The 22299-nt window shown below is 39.0% G+C and overlaps 1 protein-coding gene across 6 annotated transcripts in view; it reads left to right on the top strand.

Annotated features, from left to right (window-relative positions):
- Positions 1-22299, top strand: part of Dock7 (dedicator of cytokinesis 7) — a 191754-nt gene that overhangs the window by 111656 nt on the left and 57799 nt on the right. For 3 of the 6 annotated variants that reach the window (XM_055628697.1, XM_055628698.1, XM_055628702.1), the window contains exons 22-29: positions 327-496; positions 7781-7870; positions 8936-9025; positions 9945-10040; positions 11655-11795; positions 11896-12009; positions 14534-14704; positions 18889-19028. In XM_055628697.1, the coding sequence (XP_055484672.1) occupies positions 327-496; positions 7781-7870; positions 8936-9025; positions 9945-10040; positions 11655-11795; positions 11896-12009; positions 14534-14704; positions 18889-19028 (1012 nt within the window). The remainder of the gene's footprint in view (positions 1-326; positions 497-7780; positions 7871-8935; positions 9026-9944; positions 10041-11654; positions 11796-11895; positions 12010-14533; positions 14705-18888; positions 19029-22299) is intronic. The other 3 variants (XM_055628699.1, XM_055628701.1, XM_055628700.1) reach the window with 2 other exon arrangements.

The following is a 22299-nucleotide window of genomic DNA, read 5'->3' as shown; positions in this document are numbered from 1 at the left end:
ACACACACACACACACACACACACACACACACACACACACACACACACACGTAAACTTTTATATGCACACACGTAAACACTTAAGACAGTGATTTTTATTTATAATTCATATGGTTTGTGTCAACTGCTATAAAGTAGAACTTCATATAGCTGTCACTGGGTTTTGAGTATTTTTATTTGTAATGATACTTTTTTAAAAAAAAACTTAATTTTCATTTAGTAACTAAAGCAATTTCTATTTCTGTGGAATTTTGTAAAGTGTTCAGATATTTTGGGGGTTCCTGGGTTTCTCTCTTGTTAACTGTGTGCTGTTTTTGTAACTCCAGGCCCTGGGGGTTTGGGAGGATCAGTGCACTATGCCACAATGGCCAGGTCTGCAGTGAGGCCTGCAAGCCTTAACTTAAATCGTTCTCGAAGCCTTAGCAACAGTAATCCGGATATATCTGGGACTCCCACCTCACCAGATGATGAAGTTCGGTCAATCATCGGCAGTAAGGTAAACTGAAGACATAATATCCGTTTCTGACAGTTATCCAAGGCTTTGATTTAGTCTTAATTTTAAGATGTATTTGAGTTCAAAGTAAGTAAGGAATTTTTTCTATTTTGATTGAGTTAGGAATAAGGAAGAACAGAAGTACTTTTCACATTTAAGTATGTTTGCTGTTATAAACTGGTCAGTACATTGTGCATTTAAAAAATATCTGCCAAATTCTAAATATGTTCAGGCTATATCGTATCACATGAAAACTTTTTAGATTGGTTCTGTAGCATGGGGAGGGACCTGTGTGACTGCTGTGTATAGAGACATGCTGTCATGGATGCCACGTGCGAGTCCGCCCTCAGAATAGCAGCCAGCATAGTTACCGGCCTTGGGTGGTGATAGGCCCATTTCATACGAACCTGTGTGCACTGCGCTAGGGTTAGAGCAGTGGGACTGTTTAACAGTGGTTAGTAATTATCCTAGACGAGAGAGAGGCCATCTGAGATAAGACACATCTGTACTTTATTCAGGGCCCCCACTGTTCTCATACAAAAATATTCAGGACCAGTTTTCTACAGAGAAATACAAAGATAAGTCTGAACTGAAGCTTAGGAACAGTACTCCAGATTTTCAGTCTTTTATCCTCAGTTGTTTCTTGTTTAGTAAGGGCAGTGCTGAGCACTATAGTTCCTCGGTAGAATGAGCCGCATTTGTGAGCCACAGATGTCTGTTGTTCAGAGGCTATAGATAGCATATTTCTCGAAATTCTACCTTGAAAAAATCTCCTCATTTCTGTAGGATTTACATTGTGCCTCATAAAAAGAGTTATTCTCTATATACTTGTTACATAACTTCAAGATTTAGAGCAAGAAAATCTATATTAATTGGTATTATTTTTTGTTTTTTTAAAGATCATTAAATGGAACATAGTAACAACTTGTTCAAATATCTATGAATTAGTATACATATATGTGTGTGTATACTAATTTCTTTTTTTTTAAAAAAAAAAAAAAGAAAAGGTCATCACAGTATGAGAATTTGTCTTGTAATAGCTCAGTCCTGTTTTAATAAGTTTCTTTCTTTGAGACAGTATCTCCTTATGTAGCCAAGGCTGGCTTTGAACTCCTGTTCTTGCTTCAGCCTCCCAACTGCTGTGATAACAGGTATGTGTTACCAATTCCAATCTAAGTCTTATTTTGAGTAGTTTTATATTTTTCCCTTTTATTGGAAATGGTGATTACTTTCATATTTTTCCTTAATGTTAATCACATACTGTTATCTAGTAAAATGCAAGGAGTCTCAAAATTTTTATATGCTTAGTCTTCATTTAGTCTTATTTTGTTGTCCAGGTGATTCAGTAGCTCCTTCCTCTTTGGTGACACTGTCTTTTGTCTTAATCATGGTCTCACCTTAGATATTTCAGTTCAAATAACTTAGCCTTCATGGTTTCAGTTTCATGCATTCTGGTGTCTGACCATTATCTATTTTTCTTTCTAGTGTCCCAAGTCTGGTAGTTTTCCCCTCCTTTTCAGCTTCTGGACCCTTAATCTTGTTTTCTTGGGAGAGGAAGGAGTGCCTACATACTCTTCCTCCTTAGTCAGCCTAACTAGTCAGGACCAGCCATATATTCTTGTTAGAGGCAAAGCTGAGTTTCTGTTTTCTTCTCACACTTGAAGCCATCATTAGAACCAACTGATTGCCCCTTCTATGTTTTGAAAAATGGCAGCTAGCCTCATTTGAAATTTTCTTACTACTGTCAGATAGTCATTTTGTGTTCTTCTTACTATTTCATTCTGCCATAGTGTATTGCACAAACCACCTTATACTTCCCCTCGATCATGTTGACAATCGTGTCTGCTAGCCATTCCCTACTGCTTGAAGGAGATAAACCTCTCTTGTTTTCAGTCCACTACTTCTTCATGTCTGAGTCTCCTTTTCTCACCTACTCAGGATTCCCAGTCTAGTTCAGTATCTTCCTATATAGGAAATCATTTTCATCCACAGACAAGGGTGTCATTTCTCGGTTAAGAAAAATGTACCTGGTGTTCCTATTGCTACTTTCTATGCTGCGTTCTGCTACCTTGATTTTTGTTTTGTTTTGTTTTGTTGTGGGACCAACGGTCCTGAAACAGTGAGGGTAACTGTACAGTTAAGCCATCTCTTTAAGTAGAGCCCTTTATACTTTGTATCTTTTCCTTTGTAGACTTTGTAGCTTTGGTTGTGTGTGTGTATGTGTGTTTAACTTTTGCTGTCTTCTCTAATGACCTTTCCTACTGTCTCCCCTGGAAACTGCACTTGTTAGTATTAGAGTTGTTCTCTACCTTGGTAAATCCATTAGTTGTGTGTCCGAATTTGGCTTCTCTTAAAAATATTTCTTTTGTTTTAAATTATGTTTTGTGTGCTCTGTGTATGGATGTGTGAAGTGAGTACAGGTGCCTGTGGAGTCCACACAATAGCTTCAGATTCCCTATAGCCAGAGTTGCAGGCAGTTGCCAGCTGTCTGTCTGGGAACCCAGTGCAGGGTCTGTGCAATAAGGCCACCGTGCTCTTAGCTTCCCTCCTAGCCATCGTCCAGTCCTGCCAGTGTCTGTGACACAAATGCTGCTTTTTCTTTTTGTTCAGTTTGCTCCTCTTCTGAGATGCTGCACTGGCTCTGTCCTCTTCATAGTTTACTGTCTATCTTTTCCTATTCTTCTCTGAGTGCTTCCTTTTCTCCTAATCTCTTACTGTGTGAGTTGAGTATTTTAGGAAGGGCTTTTGTAAGTGCTAGGTTAATCATTCCTCAGTTTACTTTTCAGTATAAATCTCCCTCAGGAATTCCACTAAACTGCTTTTCTGAATCCTTTCTTAGATTGCACGTATGTTAAAAGGAGAGCTTCAGGGGTTTCTGTTTGGTTGAGTTTATCCTTCCTTCCTTCCTTCCTTCCTTCGTTCCTTCCTTCCTTCCTTCCTCCTTCCTTCTTCTCTGCTTACCATCTCTGCCATCTTAAAGATGCCAGTATGTCTCCCTGATTGATATGATAATCTTCAGACGTTACCCTGCTGTTACTTTACCTTCTGTTCACAACATAGGCACTCCCAGGCAATTGTTTTTTGAGAATTGGTGAACCATAAACTTAAGTTCATTCATCTAGAGTGTTCATTTAAAAATTAAGATACAGAAGAGAAATTAAGTCAGATTTATTCTTCCAGGAAGATCCTCCTATGACCAAGTCTCTACAGTCCTTTAAGATTTTACTTAGAAGTCCACCTTCCCAGTGAGGTCTGCCTAAGATTCTTGTTTAATTCTTGTATAATTAGTATTTGTGGTTTTTTTTTCCCCCATTGCTGTAACAAAATACCACCACAAAAGCAACTAGAGGGAGGAAGCATTTACTTTAGTTCACACTTCCAAGTTATGGTCATTCATGTCAGGGAGTCAGTGTCAGGAGCTCCGGGAAACTGACTGCCTTGCATTTCTAATAAAGAAGCAGAGAGTGATGATTGCATGTGGGTCTCAGCTCACTCTCTCCATTTTACACAGTTCAGGGTCTTCTTCCTAGAGCATGGTCCTGCCTACAGTTACAGTGTGTCTTCACATACCAATTACCATAATCAAGACAGTCCCCCACAGGAGGATGGACCCAGCGGACCATCCAGATTCCAGATTCCAGATTCTGTCAGGTAGACAACCAGCCCTGGTCATCACTAGTCCACCCGTTGTCGATTGGCACCCAAACAAATCACTTTTAAACCCTAACCTCCTGCCTCTTGACCCTGTTATAATACACAGTGCATTCACTCCATCTTTAAAAATCCTCACAGTGATCAGCAGTTCCTACACTTTAAAATTCCAAATAACAGGTTAAATACCCTCCACATTTAATGACACAGAGTAAATACCCCCATCCCCAAATGGAAAAAGACTGGGGTGTAGCAAGAAACAATCACACCAAAGCAAAACCAGAATCTAACGTGGCAGCCACCAAATCCTACAGCTCCGTGTCTGGCTTCTGGGGCTTATAAGATAGTCAGCTGGGTTCCAAAAGGCTCGAGTAACCCCACCCTCCATCTTGCTGCCCTCGGAACACTGAGACTCTCTCCTAGGCCAGCTTCCATCTGTGCCCACAGCTCTCCTTGACTCATGGGTCCAGCATCTCCAGTATCTTGAGGTCTTCACTGAACCGTGGGCTTTACCTACATAGCTCTGCACAGTGGCCACTCACAGTCTCCTCCAGAGACTCCAACCCTGTCGTATAATGCTTGGCCTCAGCTGCCTTCCAAGACCCTCTCAGTCTTGCAGTATTCATGCCTTGAAAAGCAGGGTCAGGGAGATAAGGCTGCCAAATTATGCTGTCATCTCAGGGCGTAGCCTGAGTTTCTTGGAACAAAGCTGTTGCAGCTTCAGTGTGCTGACCACGGGGAGACATTCTCCTAGGCAATTGCTTTTGAGAATTGGTGAACCCATCAAGTTAATTTTATTCTTGAAGTGTATTTGGGTCTTTACAAGTTAGAGCCTCTCAGGGGTGAAATTCTGCCTTCAAGATGTCTTTCCTCTTGTCCCAGTGCCACACAGGTTTCTTTTTAGTGGTAATGATCTGTTTAACAGCTGTTTTCTTACCACCAGTCTGACTATTTCTGCCTTGAAAATCCCTGTGCCACACAAATCAGTTAGTCCATTAGCTTTAGATTCAGCTTCACTCATGTTCTCAGGACACAGACAAAATGAAACCAGATTTTTGACCAAAGTACTCATGAACGTCCCACCAGCTCAGATCTTGACAGAGTCCTTGTTACCCATGAGGCCTCACAGGCCAGGCTGCCACCCACTGTCTTGCATTTCTTATAGAATTCCTATCTTCTACCCACCCCACCCCAGACTATCTCATAAAGCTTTGCTTCCACTCCTCAAAGGTTTGTCTACAAGATAAGACAAAAATAATAGTACTGGCACAAGGCAGAAAACCAGCACACACAACTGGGTACATTTTACCTTTTCCTTGTTTCTTGGATAGCTACAAAGTTGTTAAATTAGTATCTGTTGGTAATTAATTTAAGGACTGTTGCTTTGAAAATATAATTCAGTTTTATAACACTTGAATTAGTTATTTTCCTCACAAACTAATTGGCTACATGTTTTTGTTTTTGTGTGTTTTTTTTGTTTGTTTGTTTGTTTTTTTTAGCTTTTCTGTTGTTTGTTTTTTGGGTTTTTTTCTTCTTTCTTTCTTAAGGTAGGGTTTCTCTGTAGCCTTTGCTGTCCTGGCTTTACTTAGCTTTTGGTGTATAATTATAACTGTTTAATCATCAATAGTGTGTGTATGAAATATAACTGGCAGCAAGCTGATATTTTGTTCTGATATTTATTACCAAAAACATTGTTTTAAGAAAAGAAATTATTATTTAAAGATTTATTTACTTATTTTATGTATATGAGTGCTCTGGCTGCATGTACACCTGCATGCCAGAAGAGTGCATCAGATCACATTATAGATGATTGTGAGCCAGTATGTGGTAGTTGCTGGGAATTGAACTCAGGAAGAGCAGACAATGCTCATAACCCATGAGACATCTCTCCAGTTCCCCCCCCCCAATTTATTAAAGAGGGTTGCATATACATTTGTACTAGTAATATAGTCATACTAATTACAAATTAATTAATTCAAATATAAAAGTTTTGTATAAAGAACTTCTGGTATCTACCACTTTAAATGCCCTCCTTAAAAATATAAGGCCAGGTGTCATGGCACACGCCTGTAATCCCATCACTCAGGGAGGCAGAGGCAAGCAGATTGCTGGGAGTTCAAAGCCAGCCTGGTCTATAAAGTGAGTCCAGGCCAGCCAAGGCTACACAGAGAAACCCTGTCTCGGAGGAAAAAAAAAAAAAAGGAAGGAAGACTATCATTATTTCTGTTTTATAGATAAGAATGTGAATAGTCGTTTATTTTAGATTTTTAGATCAGTAAGAAGGAAAGCCTGTAGATGAACCTTAGCTCCCATCTTAGGCAGTGTCAGTGATGTAGGAAAATGGGCAATTAACATTAATTGCGTCAACTGCTCTGTGTTTGGGAAGAAAAGTCGTGTAGAGAAAATATTCTCCCTAAACTCAAAACTTGAAGCAATGATTATTTTCCTTTCAGAAATGTCTCTTCAATACTTAATATTAAATATTAAACAATGTACCGACGTGCGGGCCTTCCTCTCATCGACTCTGACTGCCCTGTTTATGGTGGGCCACCACATTTGCTGTTGCTACTGGGGCTCTTCCTGAGCAGCCTGCTGTGTGGGTAGCTGGTCACCACTGTGCCAACGTTTTCTTTATTTTCAGTCCGTCTGAATTATGGTAGCTTCTGGTTCCAGTACATTCTCTGCTTTAGTTTTCTTAAATCAGGTTGCTTTGGGCTATCTTTGTAATTCTTGCCCTTCAGAACTCCAAACTCCTATTACAACTTGCTTCAACTCAATTTAACAGGTTCTGTACCCCTTTTTGAGTTTGAAGACAGAAAGCTGGGTGTTAGAGCACAGAGTCTGAATTTTATATAGCACTTTTACTTGGTTCTGATGATCTCTAAGGCTTGGGAAATTGAAGTCAGGTGTCAGCTAACTTCATCAGGAATCAGTAGTCCCTTAAAAAAGAAAGATAACGTTCTAGTATTAAAACTTAATGAAGGTGATGATGAAGATATAATTTCTAGAGATGTTTTCCTTATATATTTATATAAGATAGTATTCCATATATCTAAATGACAAATGGCAGTAAAAAGGGACACAACTGCAAATTCACTGTCACGATTAGGAAGGGGCAAATGTAGCTGTTCCTTTGCATAACATTTTCCTTCATGTTTTTTGTTCTCTAAAAGAAATTGAAAGAAGAGGTAAGGTCAAACAGACTTGTGCAGTTTTCATTATATAGTAGCTTTCAGATGTAGGGAATGCAATGAAATTAAGGTCTGTTAGCAAAGACTTTATTTTTCCTCCACCTCCCCCCAAGTCTCAGTTCAGTGGAGAACTTGTACCATATTTAGGAAGCATTTTGAGGGTAATGCAGAGATTTCTGTGGATCGCACTTTAAGGCAATCACTTTATATCGAAATGACCTTTATACACTATACTTAATAATTATTTTCTTTAAAAATTATGTTATATGATAAGATAATGTGATGAACTAATACTTTATTTGTCCCTGAGATCTTTTTGGTTGCTTTAACAGTACTAATGAGGAACATGTTTGCATTGGGAGGGCTGGGTTTCTTTAGGGATAATTCATAGCATGCACCATGTAACATTTCTCTCCTTTCCAACTGCTCTCTGTTATGTGCTCAGGGTTTAGACCGCTCCAATTCCTGGGTTAACACTGGTCCAAAAGCTGCCCCATGGGGATCCAACCCCAGTCCAAGTGCAGAGTCAACACAGGTGGTGTTTACCTTAGAGGTTTCTTTGTTGGCTGTCGATGTTTCCCTTTAGAACACTACCTTTTCCTACATGCTGTGATTTCAGTGGCTTGCTTTTCTTTGCATCATTCTAAGTGTGTATTTTTATTTAGCACATTTTCCAGCTACTCTGCATGAATACCACCAGTTGCATCCATAATGCTCTCTTTTTTGTTTTCTGCCTCCTCCTGTCTCCTCCTTACACGCTGTGTCAGTGTCTTTGTGCCTGCTGCTTATGCACTGATAGTTTTCTAACAGATTCTATTCAGGGCTTGTACATCTTTAGTAGGAAATTTTTCTGTAGAAAACACCGAACAGTTTTCCATTTGCTTTAAAGTATAGCTAAATATATCATTTCCTGTGGTCTTTATTACCTTATCTCTTTTTCATAACTACCAACTAGAAAGATTGGTAGTAAGCTGAAGTTAAATATAAATAAATATGAAGTGTATAGTGTGCATGCTGTAAGAATAAATGCTGGAGGGAAAACTCCATTTAATTTGTATTGTGTTGCAAAGTATGAAATTTATTATAACTATATCATAATTTAAGACTAGTTGCTTGATAACTAACTGCATGATGCACCAAATATACTTCTTACCTGTGTATTGGCTTTGAAGGAAAATCCTCTTATTCCTAAAACAGAACCCAAGTCTCTGTTTAAGATTATAACTGATTGACATTACATATAGGTTTTGACAAACTTAAAAAAGTAAAGTTTCTAAAGTTTGAATTTCCTTTATTGATTTCTTTTTTGTCAGTTGAGAAGTATGTTTTTACAGCTTACATGTTTTCGCTAGATATGTGCATGTGTAGGTTACACAGATAAGTTTCATTCTTTGCAGCACTCTGTTATAATTACTAAGGTAATTCATCTAAAAGATAAAAAACAAGCAATCTTCATGTAACTGCTTTTAAAGCAGCTTAAAATAACCTAACAAGATCAGAAATAATATTAACGGTTGAAAGTTGCGCGCAGTCCGTGAACTTCAGATCATCCACAGCAGTGCTAATGTTATCTTGCCATTCATTCGTCTTCACTCCATAGGCTATGGATCGAAGTTGTAATCGTATGTCTTCGCACACAGAGACGTCAAGTTTCTTACAAACATTAACGGGACGCTTACCAACTAAAAAGGTAGATCCATAAGAAGACAGTTCATAGAGGGGGAAAGTAATTCCAACAGTTAAATACTTGTAAAGTCTTTTTACACAACCAGTGTGAGATACCAAAATAATTTTGTTGTGTCTAAAAATACATTTGAACAAGCAGTGCTTGTCTGGAGCCTTTTGGGCCGTACCACCATCGTTTAGGGTTTCTTTACATTAAGATGATGTTTCTATCTTGGAAATTGACTGTAGACTATAGTAACTCAAATTAGGTAATCAAATTTTAATACCAGAAAAATGTATGAGCTCTTAATTCTGTTTCTGTAACTACTTCTGTTTTGTTTTGAATCTCCAGGGAAAGGAAGATGAGTTAGAAAAGTTTTCACTCTTAGTAAGCGCTGTTGACCTGCCCCTTATGCTCAGCCCCGTCAGGCCTTTCATAGTACTCTGTGCTACTTCGCAAGTGCTTTGTATGCATATCCATTATAAGGAAGTTTCTGCTTTTAAAAATACATCTTAAACACCTGAAACTTAACAGCACATGGAAATGTATAAATTTGTAATGGTATTTCCTAAATTGTACCAGCAAAGTTGATGAATGTATTATATGTTCAAATATATATTTAAAATACAGACAAAATCCAATTTGTAGCTGTGAGGTTTTGGTCTAGTTTTTTGTTTGCAAGTGCAATTTAGGAAGTTGTTTCCTGCCTGTCCTTTTAAAATTACATTTTACTCCAAGATATCATGTAATTTTTCAGCTTTGAACATGCCACACTGTCTTCATGCATACGTAGCCGTTTCGTTAATGGGTGTGTCCACTGCATCCTCCAGTGATTCATGTGCCCCGTTCACTTATTCTCATTACACCTTCATTTGTACCCGTGCAATCATTGGTTTATGTCATCAGCAAAACTTTGATAATAACTTGATCTGTTTCTGAATAGCTTTTTCACGAGGAACTGGCTTTGCAGTGGGTCGTTTGCAGTGGCAGCGTTCGGGAATCAGCTTTGCAGCAAGCCTGGTTCTTTTTTGAGTTGATGGTGAGCAAACTGAACATTTTCTTTCATACTTTTTAGCACAGTAAGCAATTTTGTATCAGCTCATTTTTCTCTTATCTTAGAAACTGCATCCCCATGTTTGCCCCAAAGCAAAATTAAATGTATTTGTTTCTAAATATACAATATGGACACTGACACAGTGTAGGTTATATTATACCATGTGAGGTTCATTTGAAATCTGGCTCTAATTTTGTTTTGTCTTGTTCTTTTTGGATACTATTTGTTCTTTTTGGATCAAGGAAACATGACAGTCTTTACTACTCTGTTAATAAAGACAGTGCAAGTTAATAAACTCAGTGCTGTAGATTTTTTAACAATTATTTTAGAGCTTTATACGTATATTCTGTTATCATTATAGGTGAACATTGCATAGGGAAATGCTGGTTATAACTAATTTGAGAAACGCTTTTTGCTTAATTCAATAAGTGATACTACAAACCAATTAATGTTTTTATGTCATATAAAACATGGCTGTGCTTATATACATGCACACCTCTTAATGAGCCAAAGAAGTGAGTGCTCATCAAGGGACTGTGCAGGCCTATTCCTGAGGCTCTGAGAGGCTAAGTTACTTTTTAGATAGCAGCCCTGTAATTCAAGTTCAGGCATTCTGGAACTAGGGCTCTTCCTCTTCGTTTTCTCCCTTAGGACTGCAAACTAAGATCATAGGAATATTTTCTTTCAACAAAAATAGTATTTAATTAATAAGGGACAAAACAACAGCAAAAACAAAGAAATGAGGACAGTGAAAGAGAGAGGGACAGAGGGAAGGAGGGCAAGAGAGAAGGAGATAATAGGGGCTTTTAGAATACAACATAAAATCCTTACCAGCATTGACTGTTACCTATATTTGAGATAGAAAACATTTTTTTCCCAATAGATTTACTAATCCACAGAAAAGGTAAACCTGGGAATATGTAAGTGTCCAAAGGCTCATTTTCTCGTAGAATATAAATATCAAATTTGTACCTCATATACTTTTATTGTAAGATAAGAATTTTAACTTGGGCTTTAACAGAAGTCTTAACATGTGTGTTAAGATTTCTTAAATGTGAGTCCAGAGATTATAGTTCAAGAGTTGGCTGTGCATTGTGGTGCACACGTCCTGTCCCAAGGGCTTTTACAAAGAAGCCTGGGTGCTGGGAGTAGCAGGGTGTCCATGGAGTGGCAGGCAGATCTCTCAATTTAAAGCCGCTGTCTTGACATTTTTTTAATTAAATTTTTTTTCTTATACTGTGAAGTTATTTTCTGTTATACATTGATTTTTTTTTCCTTTTGATGAAATAATTTATAAGGATAGTTGGAAAAGTATTATGTTAGACATTTCATTGACATATAGAAAATACTTGAGGAACATTGTCAAAAGTTGACTTAAATCACATGGTATATTTTTTAAAATAGCCAGAGTATGTAGAGCTATTACAGTTTACCTAACAGTAAGAAATTAGCCAGGTGGTAGAGCATGCATGTAATCCTAAGAGCTGAGAGCCTGAGGCAGGTGGATTTAGGATTTATGGTTAATCTGGGTTGCATTGCAAGATGCTGTCATAAAGTAAAGCAAAACAACAGCACAGATAATAGTGTGTCCTTTTGCAGGTAAAGAGCATGGTACACCACTTGTATTTTAATGATAAGCTTGATGCTCCAAGGAAAACCCGCTTTCCAGAACGTTTCATGGACGACATTGCTGCTCTAGTCAGCACAATTGCTGGTGATGTCGTGACACGATTTCAGAAGGTGATGCGGACTCTCCATCAATGTCTCTCACGAGCTAAGAGTAAACTGCCATGCTTTTGTTCACTGTCATCATTATTATTGCTTATGTCCTCTTTCCTAGGACACAGAAATGGTTGAGAGACTCAATACAAGCCTTGCCTTCTTTCTCAATGATCTGTTGTCTGTTATGGACAGAGGTTTTGTCTTTTCCCTTATAAAGTCCTGCTACAAACAGGTAATATAAAATTAGTAATTGACTAAGTGGGGTAGCTGGTTCAAGGCTGATTTAAGAGCACATTCATATACTGATCTTAAAAGGAGAAGGTAGCCTTGGGTTATGTATGGCTCATGCTGTGGTGAAAGTCCATGACTTGTACCACTCAGTTGTTCTTTCTTCCAGTTAAAAGATAGTCAGATAGTAATGGATGCAGCCTTTGAGTGCTGTGCAAGTACAGCATTTATGTTGAGTGCAAGTTGACTGAACTTTTCCTATCGTGGGTATTATTTGTTTATTTGATATAGGGTTTCATATAGCCTAGACCAGCTCCAAATTCACTGTGTAGCTGAGGGTGGTCTTGAACTCCTGGTCTACCTACTGCCTCCTGGACTTATGAGTGTGAGCCACTATGCCAGCTTTTGAGTGGTCTTTAAAGTAGACACTTTGTGATTATTACTACCACTTAGCCCTAAACATTAAAGTTTGGGCCCGTGGTCATATATTTACTGAAGTTCAAAATGCTGTATATTATCGTGTCGCTAGTAAACTACAAATACCCTACACCTTTTTTGCAAGCAACAAGTTATGTTTTTTTGTAAGGTTTATTTATTATTTATACAATATTCTGCCTGCACACCAGAAGAGGGCACCAGATTGCATTGTAGCTGATTGTGAGCTACTATGAGGTTGCTGGGAATTGAATTCAGGACCTTTGGAAGAACAACCAGTGCCTTAACCTCTGAGCCATCTCTCCAGCCCCAGCAAGTTGTGTTTTTAATGTAATTTGTAATCAACTGGCTGTTAACATCTTGCCTTTTGGGAAATACTGGTTCTTGTTTCTGGATTGGCCCCTTTACATACTGTAATCTCTCCAGAGTTTTGTTTTTCAAAACAGGGTTTCTCTGTGTTGCTTTGGCTGTCCTGAACTAGCTTTGCAGACCAGGCTCGCCTCAAACTCAGAGACACACCTGCCCCTGCTTCCCTGAGTGCCGGGATTAAAGGTGTGCACCACCACACCCGCCTCCCAGAGTCATTTTAATAAAACTTTAAAAAATAAAATCTCGGGGGCTGAGAGATGGCTCAGAGGTTAAGAGCACTAGCTGCTCTTCCAAAGGTCCTGAGTTCAATTCCCAGCAACCACATGGTGGCTCACAACCATCTATAATGAGACCTGGTTTCCCCCTGCTGGCGTGCAGGTAAACACACATTGTATACATAATAAATAAATCTTAAAAAATAAAATAAAATAAAATAAAATCTCTGGAGAGATGGCTCAGAGATTAAGAACACTGGCTGTTCTTCCAGAGATCCTGAATTCAATTCCCAGCAACCATATGCTGGCTCCCAACCATCTATAAGGAGATCTGGTGCCCTGTTCTGGCCTGCAGACAGAACAGTGCATACATGATAGATAGATAGATAGATAGATAGATAGATAGATAGATAGATAGATAGATAGATAGATGAATGAATAAATGGATGAATGAATGAATAAGTAGATGAATGAATGAATGAATGAATGAATAAATAAACAAACAAACAAATAAATAAATAAATAAAGCTTTCTTTTAAAATAAATAAAATCTCTGGGTTTCATCTCAGAATTACTAAGAAGTGTGAATGCTCATGGGGTTTAGGAATAAAACTTATGAAGCCCTTTCTGGCTGACCCCTCTATTAGTTTTGGAGAACTGTTGATCACTAATTCTGCTGGGCTGGAGAGATAGCTCGGTGGTTAAGAGTACTAGCTGCTCTTCCTGCAGACCTGAAGTTAGTGTTCAGCATCCACATGGCACTCACAGTTCAAATCTGTAACTCCAGTTTCAGGAAATCCAGCGATCTTTTCTGGCTCTGTGGGTACCAGGTATATACATGGTACACAGGTATACACGTAGACAAAACACTCATCCACATAAAATAAACTAAAATTAAAAATGTTGAAAGAATTCTATTTTGCAATATTATTGTTAACAATTTTAAGGCCTGTTGAATTGGATTTTTTTATTTTGTAGTCATAGAAATTATCTCTGCATGAGCACTGACTCACAGATACTTGCAAAACACTCTTCTCCCCCCCCCCCCAATAAAAATTATATTTTATTACTATCCAAATTTATTCTGGTTTATTGACCTCTCCTACACTTGCCAGTCATTGCGGTTGTCTCAAATAATCACTGTATGGGTTAAATCAGCTGGCAGTGTGTCTCCTTGAGTAGCCTGTGACATAGCTGGGGAAGGTAGACAATTATAAATGCATGAACACCAGTGTTACAAGAAAGCTTTCTTTAAATTATGCTGTTCCCTCATAAAGTGCCTTTTGGGAAGCAGAAATATTAACAAAACATTTTGCAATAAAAGAATGTGACTTTAGGTTAGTCAAGTGGATTTATGCTGTAGACTTGTGGATTCGTGTTTGCTGTAACTTTAGGAAAGAGGATATTGTCATATAAGCCACACAACTCCAAACTGCTGTTGCTGTCATATTACTGTGGGAGAAAAAAATACATCAGTTGGTGTTCTCTTATTTATACAATGCTTCCAAGGTGACAACAAAGCTCTATTCGCTGCCAAATCCGAGTGTCCTGGTGTCCTTGAGGTTGGACTTCCTGCGAATCATCTGTAGCCATGAGCACTATGTTACATTAAACCTACCCTGCAGCTTGCTCACCCCGCCCGCATCTCCGTCACCTTCTGTTTCTTCTGCAACATCTCAGGTATGCAAAGTGTGAGAACATACATACGTTCGTACTTACACAAAAGGATTCAAAACATTGGGTGGAAAAGTGGTAATGTGTTATTTTGTGATTGGTTAGGTAACAGGCTCTCTGCCGAATGCTGTGTAATTATCAGTTCATCTGATTCCCAGAAGAGCTCTAGGAGCTTGTCTTGTTACTACCCATATTGGATACCTCCACATCAGAGACAAAATGGAAAGAGGTGGTCAGATGACGCTGTGAACGTAGACTTTATTGCAGAGCCAGGTTCTTAAGCATGTGTGGTACTTCCTTTGCAGGTGTATGAGTTCACCTATGTAAACTCATTTACTTTTATGTTTTCACAGATTGAGTCATTTTTTTTGTGTGGGGTATGTGTGTGTGTGTGTTTGAGACAGGGTTTCTCTGTGTAACAGTCCTGGCTGTCCTGGACTCACTTCATAGAGCAGGCTGGCCTTGAATGCACCTGCTCTGCCTCCCAGAGTGCTGGGATTACAGGCATACACCACCACGCCCAGCTTTGAGTTCTTTTCTTGAAGCATATATGGGGTATGCTTAAGTTTGGGGTAAATACCTATGAAAAGAAGCAGAGAAAAGAACCAGGCTGCACAGCCAGCCTGCCAAGCTCAGCCTGGCTCTCTCAAGTACAGAAACTCAGTGGACATTTACAGTTGCACTTGACTTATGCAGCTAGCAGTTTCTTTGAAGATAAAAAAGATTAAGACTTTATAGTTGTAGTGTCATGGAAGCCACGATTTTCCTCCTCCCTAATAATATGTTGTTGTTCTTCATGAATCGGACAAGCTGTTTTCATAGTAGCGTCTAATGCCTGAAGCCAAAGTTGATCTTACACATTTCCTAATCCTATTTCTATAGTGTGGAATGCCCAGGTGCAGTTCCCTAGCTAGCTCAGTTTTACATGTTTGTTTTTAAAAATATTAAACCTCACATAAACCGGAAAGTATGAGAGAGCCAGCCACAACTTTTCATTTCATCTTTTCAGAGTGTCTCCTGGATCAACCGCCTTTCACATCTTTTTGCCTCTAACAGATGCATCTAGCCTTTTGCATTCTTCATCTGTTTTCTTCCAAAGACGTATAGCCAGAGGCAAATTAATCATAAGTGCCTTTCCTAAAACCTCTTTACTACATGGCATTTACTTGTGAAATTCTCATAGAATTTCTTGAGTTATATTATTCACTTTTTTTGTTTAGCTGTGTAATTTTCAGATATCGGTGACTAACATAGATGTCTTAGTCCCTTGCCCCTATAGGCTTGTACCCATAACATAAGGCAAAATAAATTTGGTCTACTTCAAAGGTCTCTATAGTCTGTCATAGGCTCAACAATGTTTAGAAGTCCAAAGTTCAAAGTCTTTTCTGAGATTCATGCAATCTCTTTTTTTCCATGCAATCTCTTAGCTGTAATGTCCTATAAAAATCATAATAAAAAACCAGATCACATACTTCCAAAACATAATGGCACAAGATATACATTAGCATTCCAAAAAGTAGGGAAGGGATCATAATGAAGAAATACTGTAACAAAGAAAGACTGAAAACCAGGTGGGCACACTCTAAACTCTGCATCTCTACACCTGATGTCAAAATGTTCTTCAGATCTCCAGCTTATCTCAGTTTTGCTGGTTGCAGCACACCTCTTTCTCCCAGGCTGGCTCCACTTTGCTGTTAGCATCTTCCATTGTTAGGTATCCCATCGTTCTGTCATCTCTAACCTCTTGGGGTCTCTACACAATTCAGGCTTCATCTTCACAGCTTCAGATATGCAAGGACACCCCTGCCACAAGCCTGGCCTCACTGGCTCTCCTTAGTTGTAGGGAGAAAGATTCCATAACCCCTTTCTTCATTTATTGACTCTAAAGCCAGAACCATGTGGCCGCAGCTGACAAATCTGCTGTTTGCTGGAGCTAGACCATGGCCCCATTGTTCAATGACATCTTCACCAGCTTTCTGTTTTTGGTGGTTGCCTTCAGGACCTAACCTTGGCTATTCTGGAACTTGCTCTGTAGAACAAGCTGGCCTTAAACTCAGAGATCTGCATGCCTCTGTCTCCAGAGTGCTGGGATTAAAGCCGTGCACCATCAATGCTTGGACCTAAGTTTTTCTTTAATTCCTTCACACAAAGGGAAGCTTAGCAGGGTGGGATCTTGCCTTGAGGTCACCACTCCCTTAATTCCATTTGCCATCTTTAATCTGTTTATCTCCTTGAACACAGTATTTAGCTCTGTTCCACTTCCTGGTACCCCTTTAATTTTTGAATCATAATTTATTTTGTTTTTTTGTTGTTGTTGCTCAGCTTGATCCTTTTCATCAAAATCCTCTTCATAAGAGTTAATCTTAGTTATCACACTATAGAGTCCACACTAGGCTATTTTCAGATTTCCTTTGCCAGTGCAATTAATTCAAAACTCTTCACCTTAGCCTTAGGGAAACTTTTCAGAGAAGGCAAAAAGCAATCAAATTCTTGGCCGAACTGTCGTAACAGTCTCTAGGCCACATACTAAAATTCTTCTCTGAAAGCTCTTGAGCCAGGCCACAGGGTTCAAATTATCTTTAGTACCACTGTCTTTCATGTTCCTTCTAGGATGACCCATTAAGCCACATATAAAGCATCCAAAGCTTTCCTAATCCAAAGTCCCAAAACCCACATTCCTCCAAACAAAATCATGGTCAGGCCTATCACAGCAATACCCCACTGTTGGTACCAGCTTCTGTCTTAGTTGGGATTTTATTGCTGTGAAGAGACCACATGACCATGCAAGTCTTATAAAGGAGAACATTTAATTGGGACTGGCTTACAGTTTCAGAGGTTTAGTCCATTGTCTGTCATGGTGGGAAGCATGGCAGCATGCAGGCAGACACGGTATTGGAAAGTAACTGAGAGTTCTGCATCTTGATCCCCAGGTAACAAAAGGAGACTATGCTATGCTGGGCATAGCTTGAGCTTGGGACACCTCAAAGCCCACCCCCACAGTGACATACTTCCTCCAGCAAGACCACACCTACCCCAACAAGGCCACACCTCCTAATAGTGCCACTTCTTATGGGCATTGAAACACATGAATCTATGGGAGCCGTACCTGTTCAAACCACCACAACAGACATCCGCTTTGGGGACCTTTCCTAAAACTTCCTTACTACATGGAGTTTACCTATGAAATTCTCATATAATTTCTTGAATTATCTTGTTTAACTGTAATTTTCAGATTTCAGATTTTATGTCACATAGACATATCCTTTGGGGCAGGGGCAGAAAGTATTCTTTATACTTAGTTGGAAGTTTTTTTCTATAGAAATAGGAAGCCTATTGCTCTAAATGGAAATACACCCACATGAACATGTACACATACACACACATATCTAAATATAAATACGTGTATAGACATACATATTCATGTATATATAAAATGAATGTATATATGCATATTCATATACGTGAATATAGAATGTGTCTTAGGAGATACAAGCTTTTTCAGGACTACAATTTCTGAAGATTTAGTGAAGAGACTACAAGATGATCCACAGATTTCAGAGGCAGTGAATTCTCTGTAAAGTAGCTTAGGTGATACTTGAAGTTTCTATAGAAACTAAGTGCTGTGATTACGGACATTTCTCTTGTCCTTTAGGGTAAGGGCGTACATAACTCTGGTGTTCAGTTCCATTTCTTTCCTTCAGAGGATTTCTGAAATAGTAGGTGATTAAAAAAAAATAAAAGATGAAGCCAATAGAAAATCTCAGTATTCAAAAAGCAAATATAAACTTTTGCAAATTAACTTCAGTAATAAAATTGATAAACTGTTCGGAAGACTAAGGCCCAGCATAGCAAGAGCCCACCTCCTACTGTCAAACAAATTCATGATTGAGCAGGCTGCTTTGCTAAGCGCTTTCCGTCTGAAGTCTTTGGTGATCTGGTGCACTCACGAGTACTCTTCTAAGGTCTATAGAATCCCCGGGTTAGGTCAGCCTTTTGTGTTTGGTAAAGGACATGAAGAGATGTCACCCCAGGCTCCCGTAGCCAAAGTAAGAGCCGTTCCTTTTCTGTGAGCTCTCTGGAATAGCGTTTGTCTGGCATAATCATGTTGCGTTTCATTTGTAGCAATGCCCCCAACTGTAGGGTGTTTGTTGCCCAGCTGTCAACACTTGAGTTCTACCTTACCCCCACAGAGTTCCGGGTTTTCCACAAATGTGCAGGACCAGAAGACTGCAAACATGTTTGAATTGTCCCTGCCCTTCCGCCAGCAGCATTACCTGGCCGGCCTCGTGTTGACGGAGCTCGCACTCATTTTAGACCCGGATGCTGAAGGGTGAGTAGACCTGTTTCACATGAGGAAAATCAGTTTGATTGTGGACAGTGGGATAGATCTTGCTGAAATTTAAATTAATACTATTTCTTCCTGTTTATTTTTCTGTTTTTTTATTCTCTAAGGTCCATATACTTGTTATTTCTGTGTTCATTACTTCCGAGAAGAGTGTTTCAAGAATGGTGTTTATATTTTAGTTAATCACCTCTGAATTTGAGTTTATCTACAGTGATGGTATATCATGTTTGATGCAATCTCATTTTTTAATAGTACAAGAAACAGTTGTGTATATTAGTATATGGACTACTACTAAAATACAGTAGGTACTTTTCAGTTAAGGAAAATAGACTTTTTTTTTCTTTAATTCCTTGTGAGAAAAATGTATAATTTGCCGTCCTATTATGTAGCATTTATCTTAAAACTTACCCTATCCTTTTAAAAACTTCTGCTTTTGAGTACACTGTTGGAGGATCTTTGGTGACTAGTAAAGAAAAGACATCTACGCATTTTCATTTATGAAATACATAGGGATCTTGTGGGATAGTAGCTCTTATGGGTGGTGTCCATCTTAACAGTTAATATTCAAAAATCTGTTTGATAGTCTGACATCATGACACTAACCCAAATTCTTAGCTGTTTGGAAGGCTGAGGCTGTAGAATCATGAGTTTGAGGCTGTCCGGATCGCATAGCAAGACTCCATCTCCTGTTTAAGAACAAAACAGGCCAGAGAAATGGCTTAGCACTTGACAGTGTGTCCTGCCTCTCTGAAGGACCTGAATTCAGTTCCCAGCACCGATGTCAGGTGGTTTACAGCCACCTAGAATGAGCTCCAGATCTGACATCCCCGTTGGCCTCTCAGGACACCTGCATTCACATGCTCGTCCCACACACAGGCACATGCACAAAAATTAAAATAAAATACATTTTTAAAAGCAAAAATACTGTGATCAGTTAGTTTATTCTGAAGTTAAGTGTCATAAAAGAGGTCCAGGAAACAAAAACATACAACCTTAAACAGGTTTTTAATGAATGTATCATCTACTTAAGAAAAAGTAGGTTCATAAAGTCCTTAGTAATATGTCAAGGATATAATTGATACTGAGTACATTTTAAATGGCCAGACCGACTGCAAATGAAAGATTTGAACTTGTAAAATAATGAGAACCTACATGTGGAATATCTTTTAAAGAATTGGTTTTCACCAGAACTGTGTCCTATAGGCTCCATATAGAGTAGGGGTTTGTGTAGACTCTGTGGAGAGAGGAAAGTTGAGTTGGCTGAGACACTGTATCTCCCAGTTCTGTTTCAAGCACTTTCATATCTTACCAGTTGACAAAAAAGTATAACACCACTTGAAGATAATAAAGGTATCCATTTTTGAGGAGAGAAGATACTCTACAGTTCTTTTAAATGTACTTGCTTTGCTTAATCACTAGTGTACCTCAGGCATTTGAGTAAGTGCTCTTACTTACCATGCCAAGGTCACCAGATACAAGCCTCAGGGAATTAAATCAGCCAGGTAGAGGGGCCGCAGCACAACTGAGGCTCTGACAATTTTACTGAGAGCAATCAGATTTTTTGTATCTTTATCAGAAACAGAATAAAATGGCAATTGCTAGGATCAACACAGTTGTAGTTGCCAAGATACAATGGCATTTGCAAATTATACAGAGTTCACAGATTAATGTTTAAGACTAATCGTCCTGTCAAGCCTCTGTGCTTCCTGGACTTCCAAGGGAACACGCAAAGAAACAGAAAGGGCTGGGACACTTCGTTTCCTGAGGGAGTGTGTCAGTATCTCAGGAATTGTAAGGGGCACATTGTGTCCCTGGAGCCATGGACTCTAACCTGAAAAACCTATGATGCATGCCTCTTAGCAGCTAAGCCAAGCCAACTTAATGGTTCTCTTTTCCAGTGTTTTTACTTGGTCAGGGTGGCTTTAGGTATAAGAAACTGGAACATCTTCAAACTGGCTTTGTTAAAGGAAATAAGTTTATTCATATCTGGAAGAAAGACGGTTCTTTGTGTAATTCAGCCTTCAACTCACTGATTTCATCATGTTTGCTGCAGGGTGTCTGACTGCAGGATGGTTTCCACAGAGTTAGGATTAAATGCTCGCAGGTGAGAGGGCGAATGAATCCCTATTACGTGCAGGCTCGTTAGGGTCAGCTAGCTATTCTCATGGATACAGCCCCCAAAGTCGTGCGGGTTGCTGGTCAGATTGGGTTAGTTCTAATCACGTGACTTAGAGCAAACATAGAGTGTTTGCTACAGCACACAAGACAAGCATGGTATACCCAGTTCTAAGTCAACTGTGTGGGTAAGCAGTGCTATCATCAAGCTTTCTCTACTGAGAAAGCTGGGTTAATTAAAGGTTATCTCTTCATAGACTGTCACAAACGAACTAGCCAACTGGACATTTGAAGCGTCATGGATGATTTAGCTAGAGTCTGATGCTGAAACTAGAGACAGTGGACTTCTGAGCCATAGGAGAACACAATTTTGCTTGAAGTAGGATGGATGATTGGGAAATGCATGCTGTCTAGGTTTCAGCAGTATGTTTTATAAAGGATAGGCAATTCCTGTAATGATGTTTCTTTTGCACATCATAACCAATTTTATTAAAATGGGGTTTATATGGAATGATAGGAGGCTTATGATGAATTTGTTACTAACTCTCTTCTTTAAGCTAGAATGTGTTGATCTTCAGCCCTTGGAAAGATTTTTGCTGAATCCCATGAGTAATGATGTTTGCTATTGCCTTTCTTTTTGTATTCAGACATTGTGGCGTGTGTGGCACCTGTCAAAAATGAGCATCAGCTTACACCCTTTTTTTGTTTCATTCTTTTCTTTATCTTTCCTGTGCCGACTCCATTCGCAAATTCTGCAGCTCTCCAAAATGTATCCCAAGTTCAGCCACTTCTTTACATCCCTGCTTCTGCGGGAGCTAATTATGTTTCCTTCTTAGTCTCTAAAATCATTTTTGACACAATAGCCTGAATAGTCTTTTTAAATGGGGTAAGGTTATGCTATGACCTTGCTGAAAATTATTCTTGCTCTCTCCCTGTAAGTTAAATACCACTTAGAATAAAACCCAGACCTGTAGTAGTAGTCCTAAAAGTTCTACTTTGCTATTGTCTGTTTCTTAAATGTGACAAGTTCATCCATTTGGGCCTCATCACTTGTGTTTTTCTCTGACCAAAGTAGTGCTTGACGGGTCTAGGGTCTTCCCATAGCCATTCCTGCTTGTAGTTTTCTCGGGTCTTCTTTCAA

Source organism: Psammomys obesus, unplaced genomic scaffold (genome assembly GCF_907164565.1).
Source record: "Psammomys obesus unplaced genomic scaffold, mPsaObe1.curated_primary_1811, whole genome shotgun sequence".
Lineage (NCBI taxonomy): Eukaryota > Metazoa > Chordata > Mammalia > Rodentia > Muridae > Psammomys > Psammomys obesus.
This window is presented reverse-complemented; position numbering and strand designations above follow the sequence as displayed.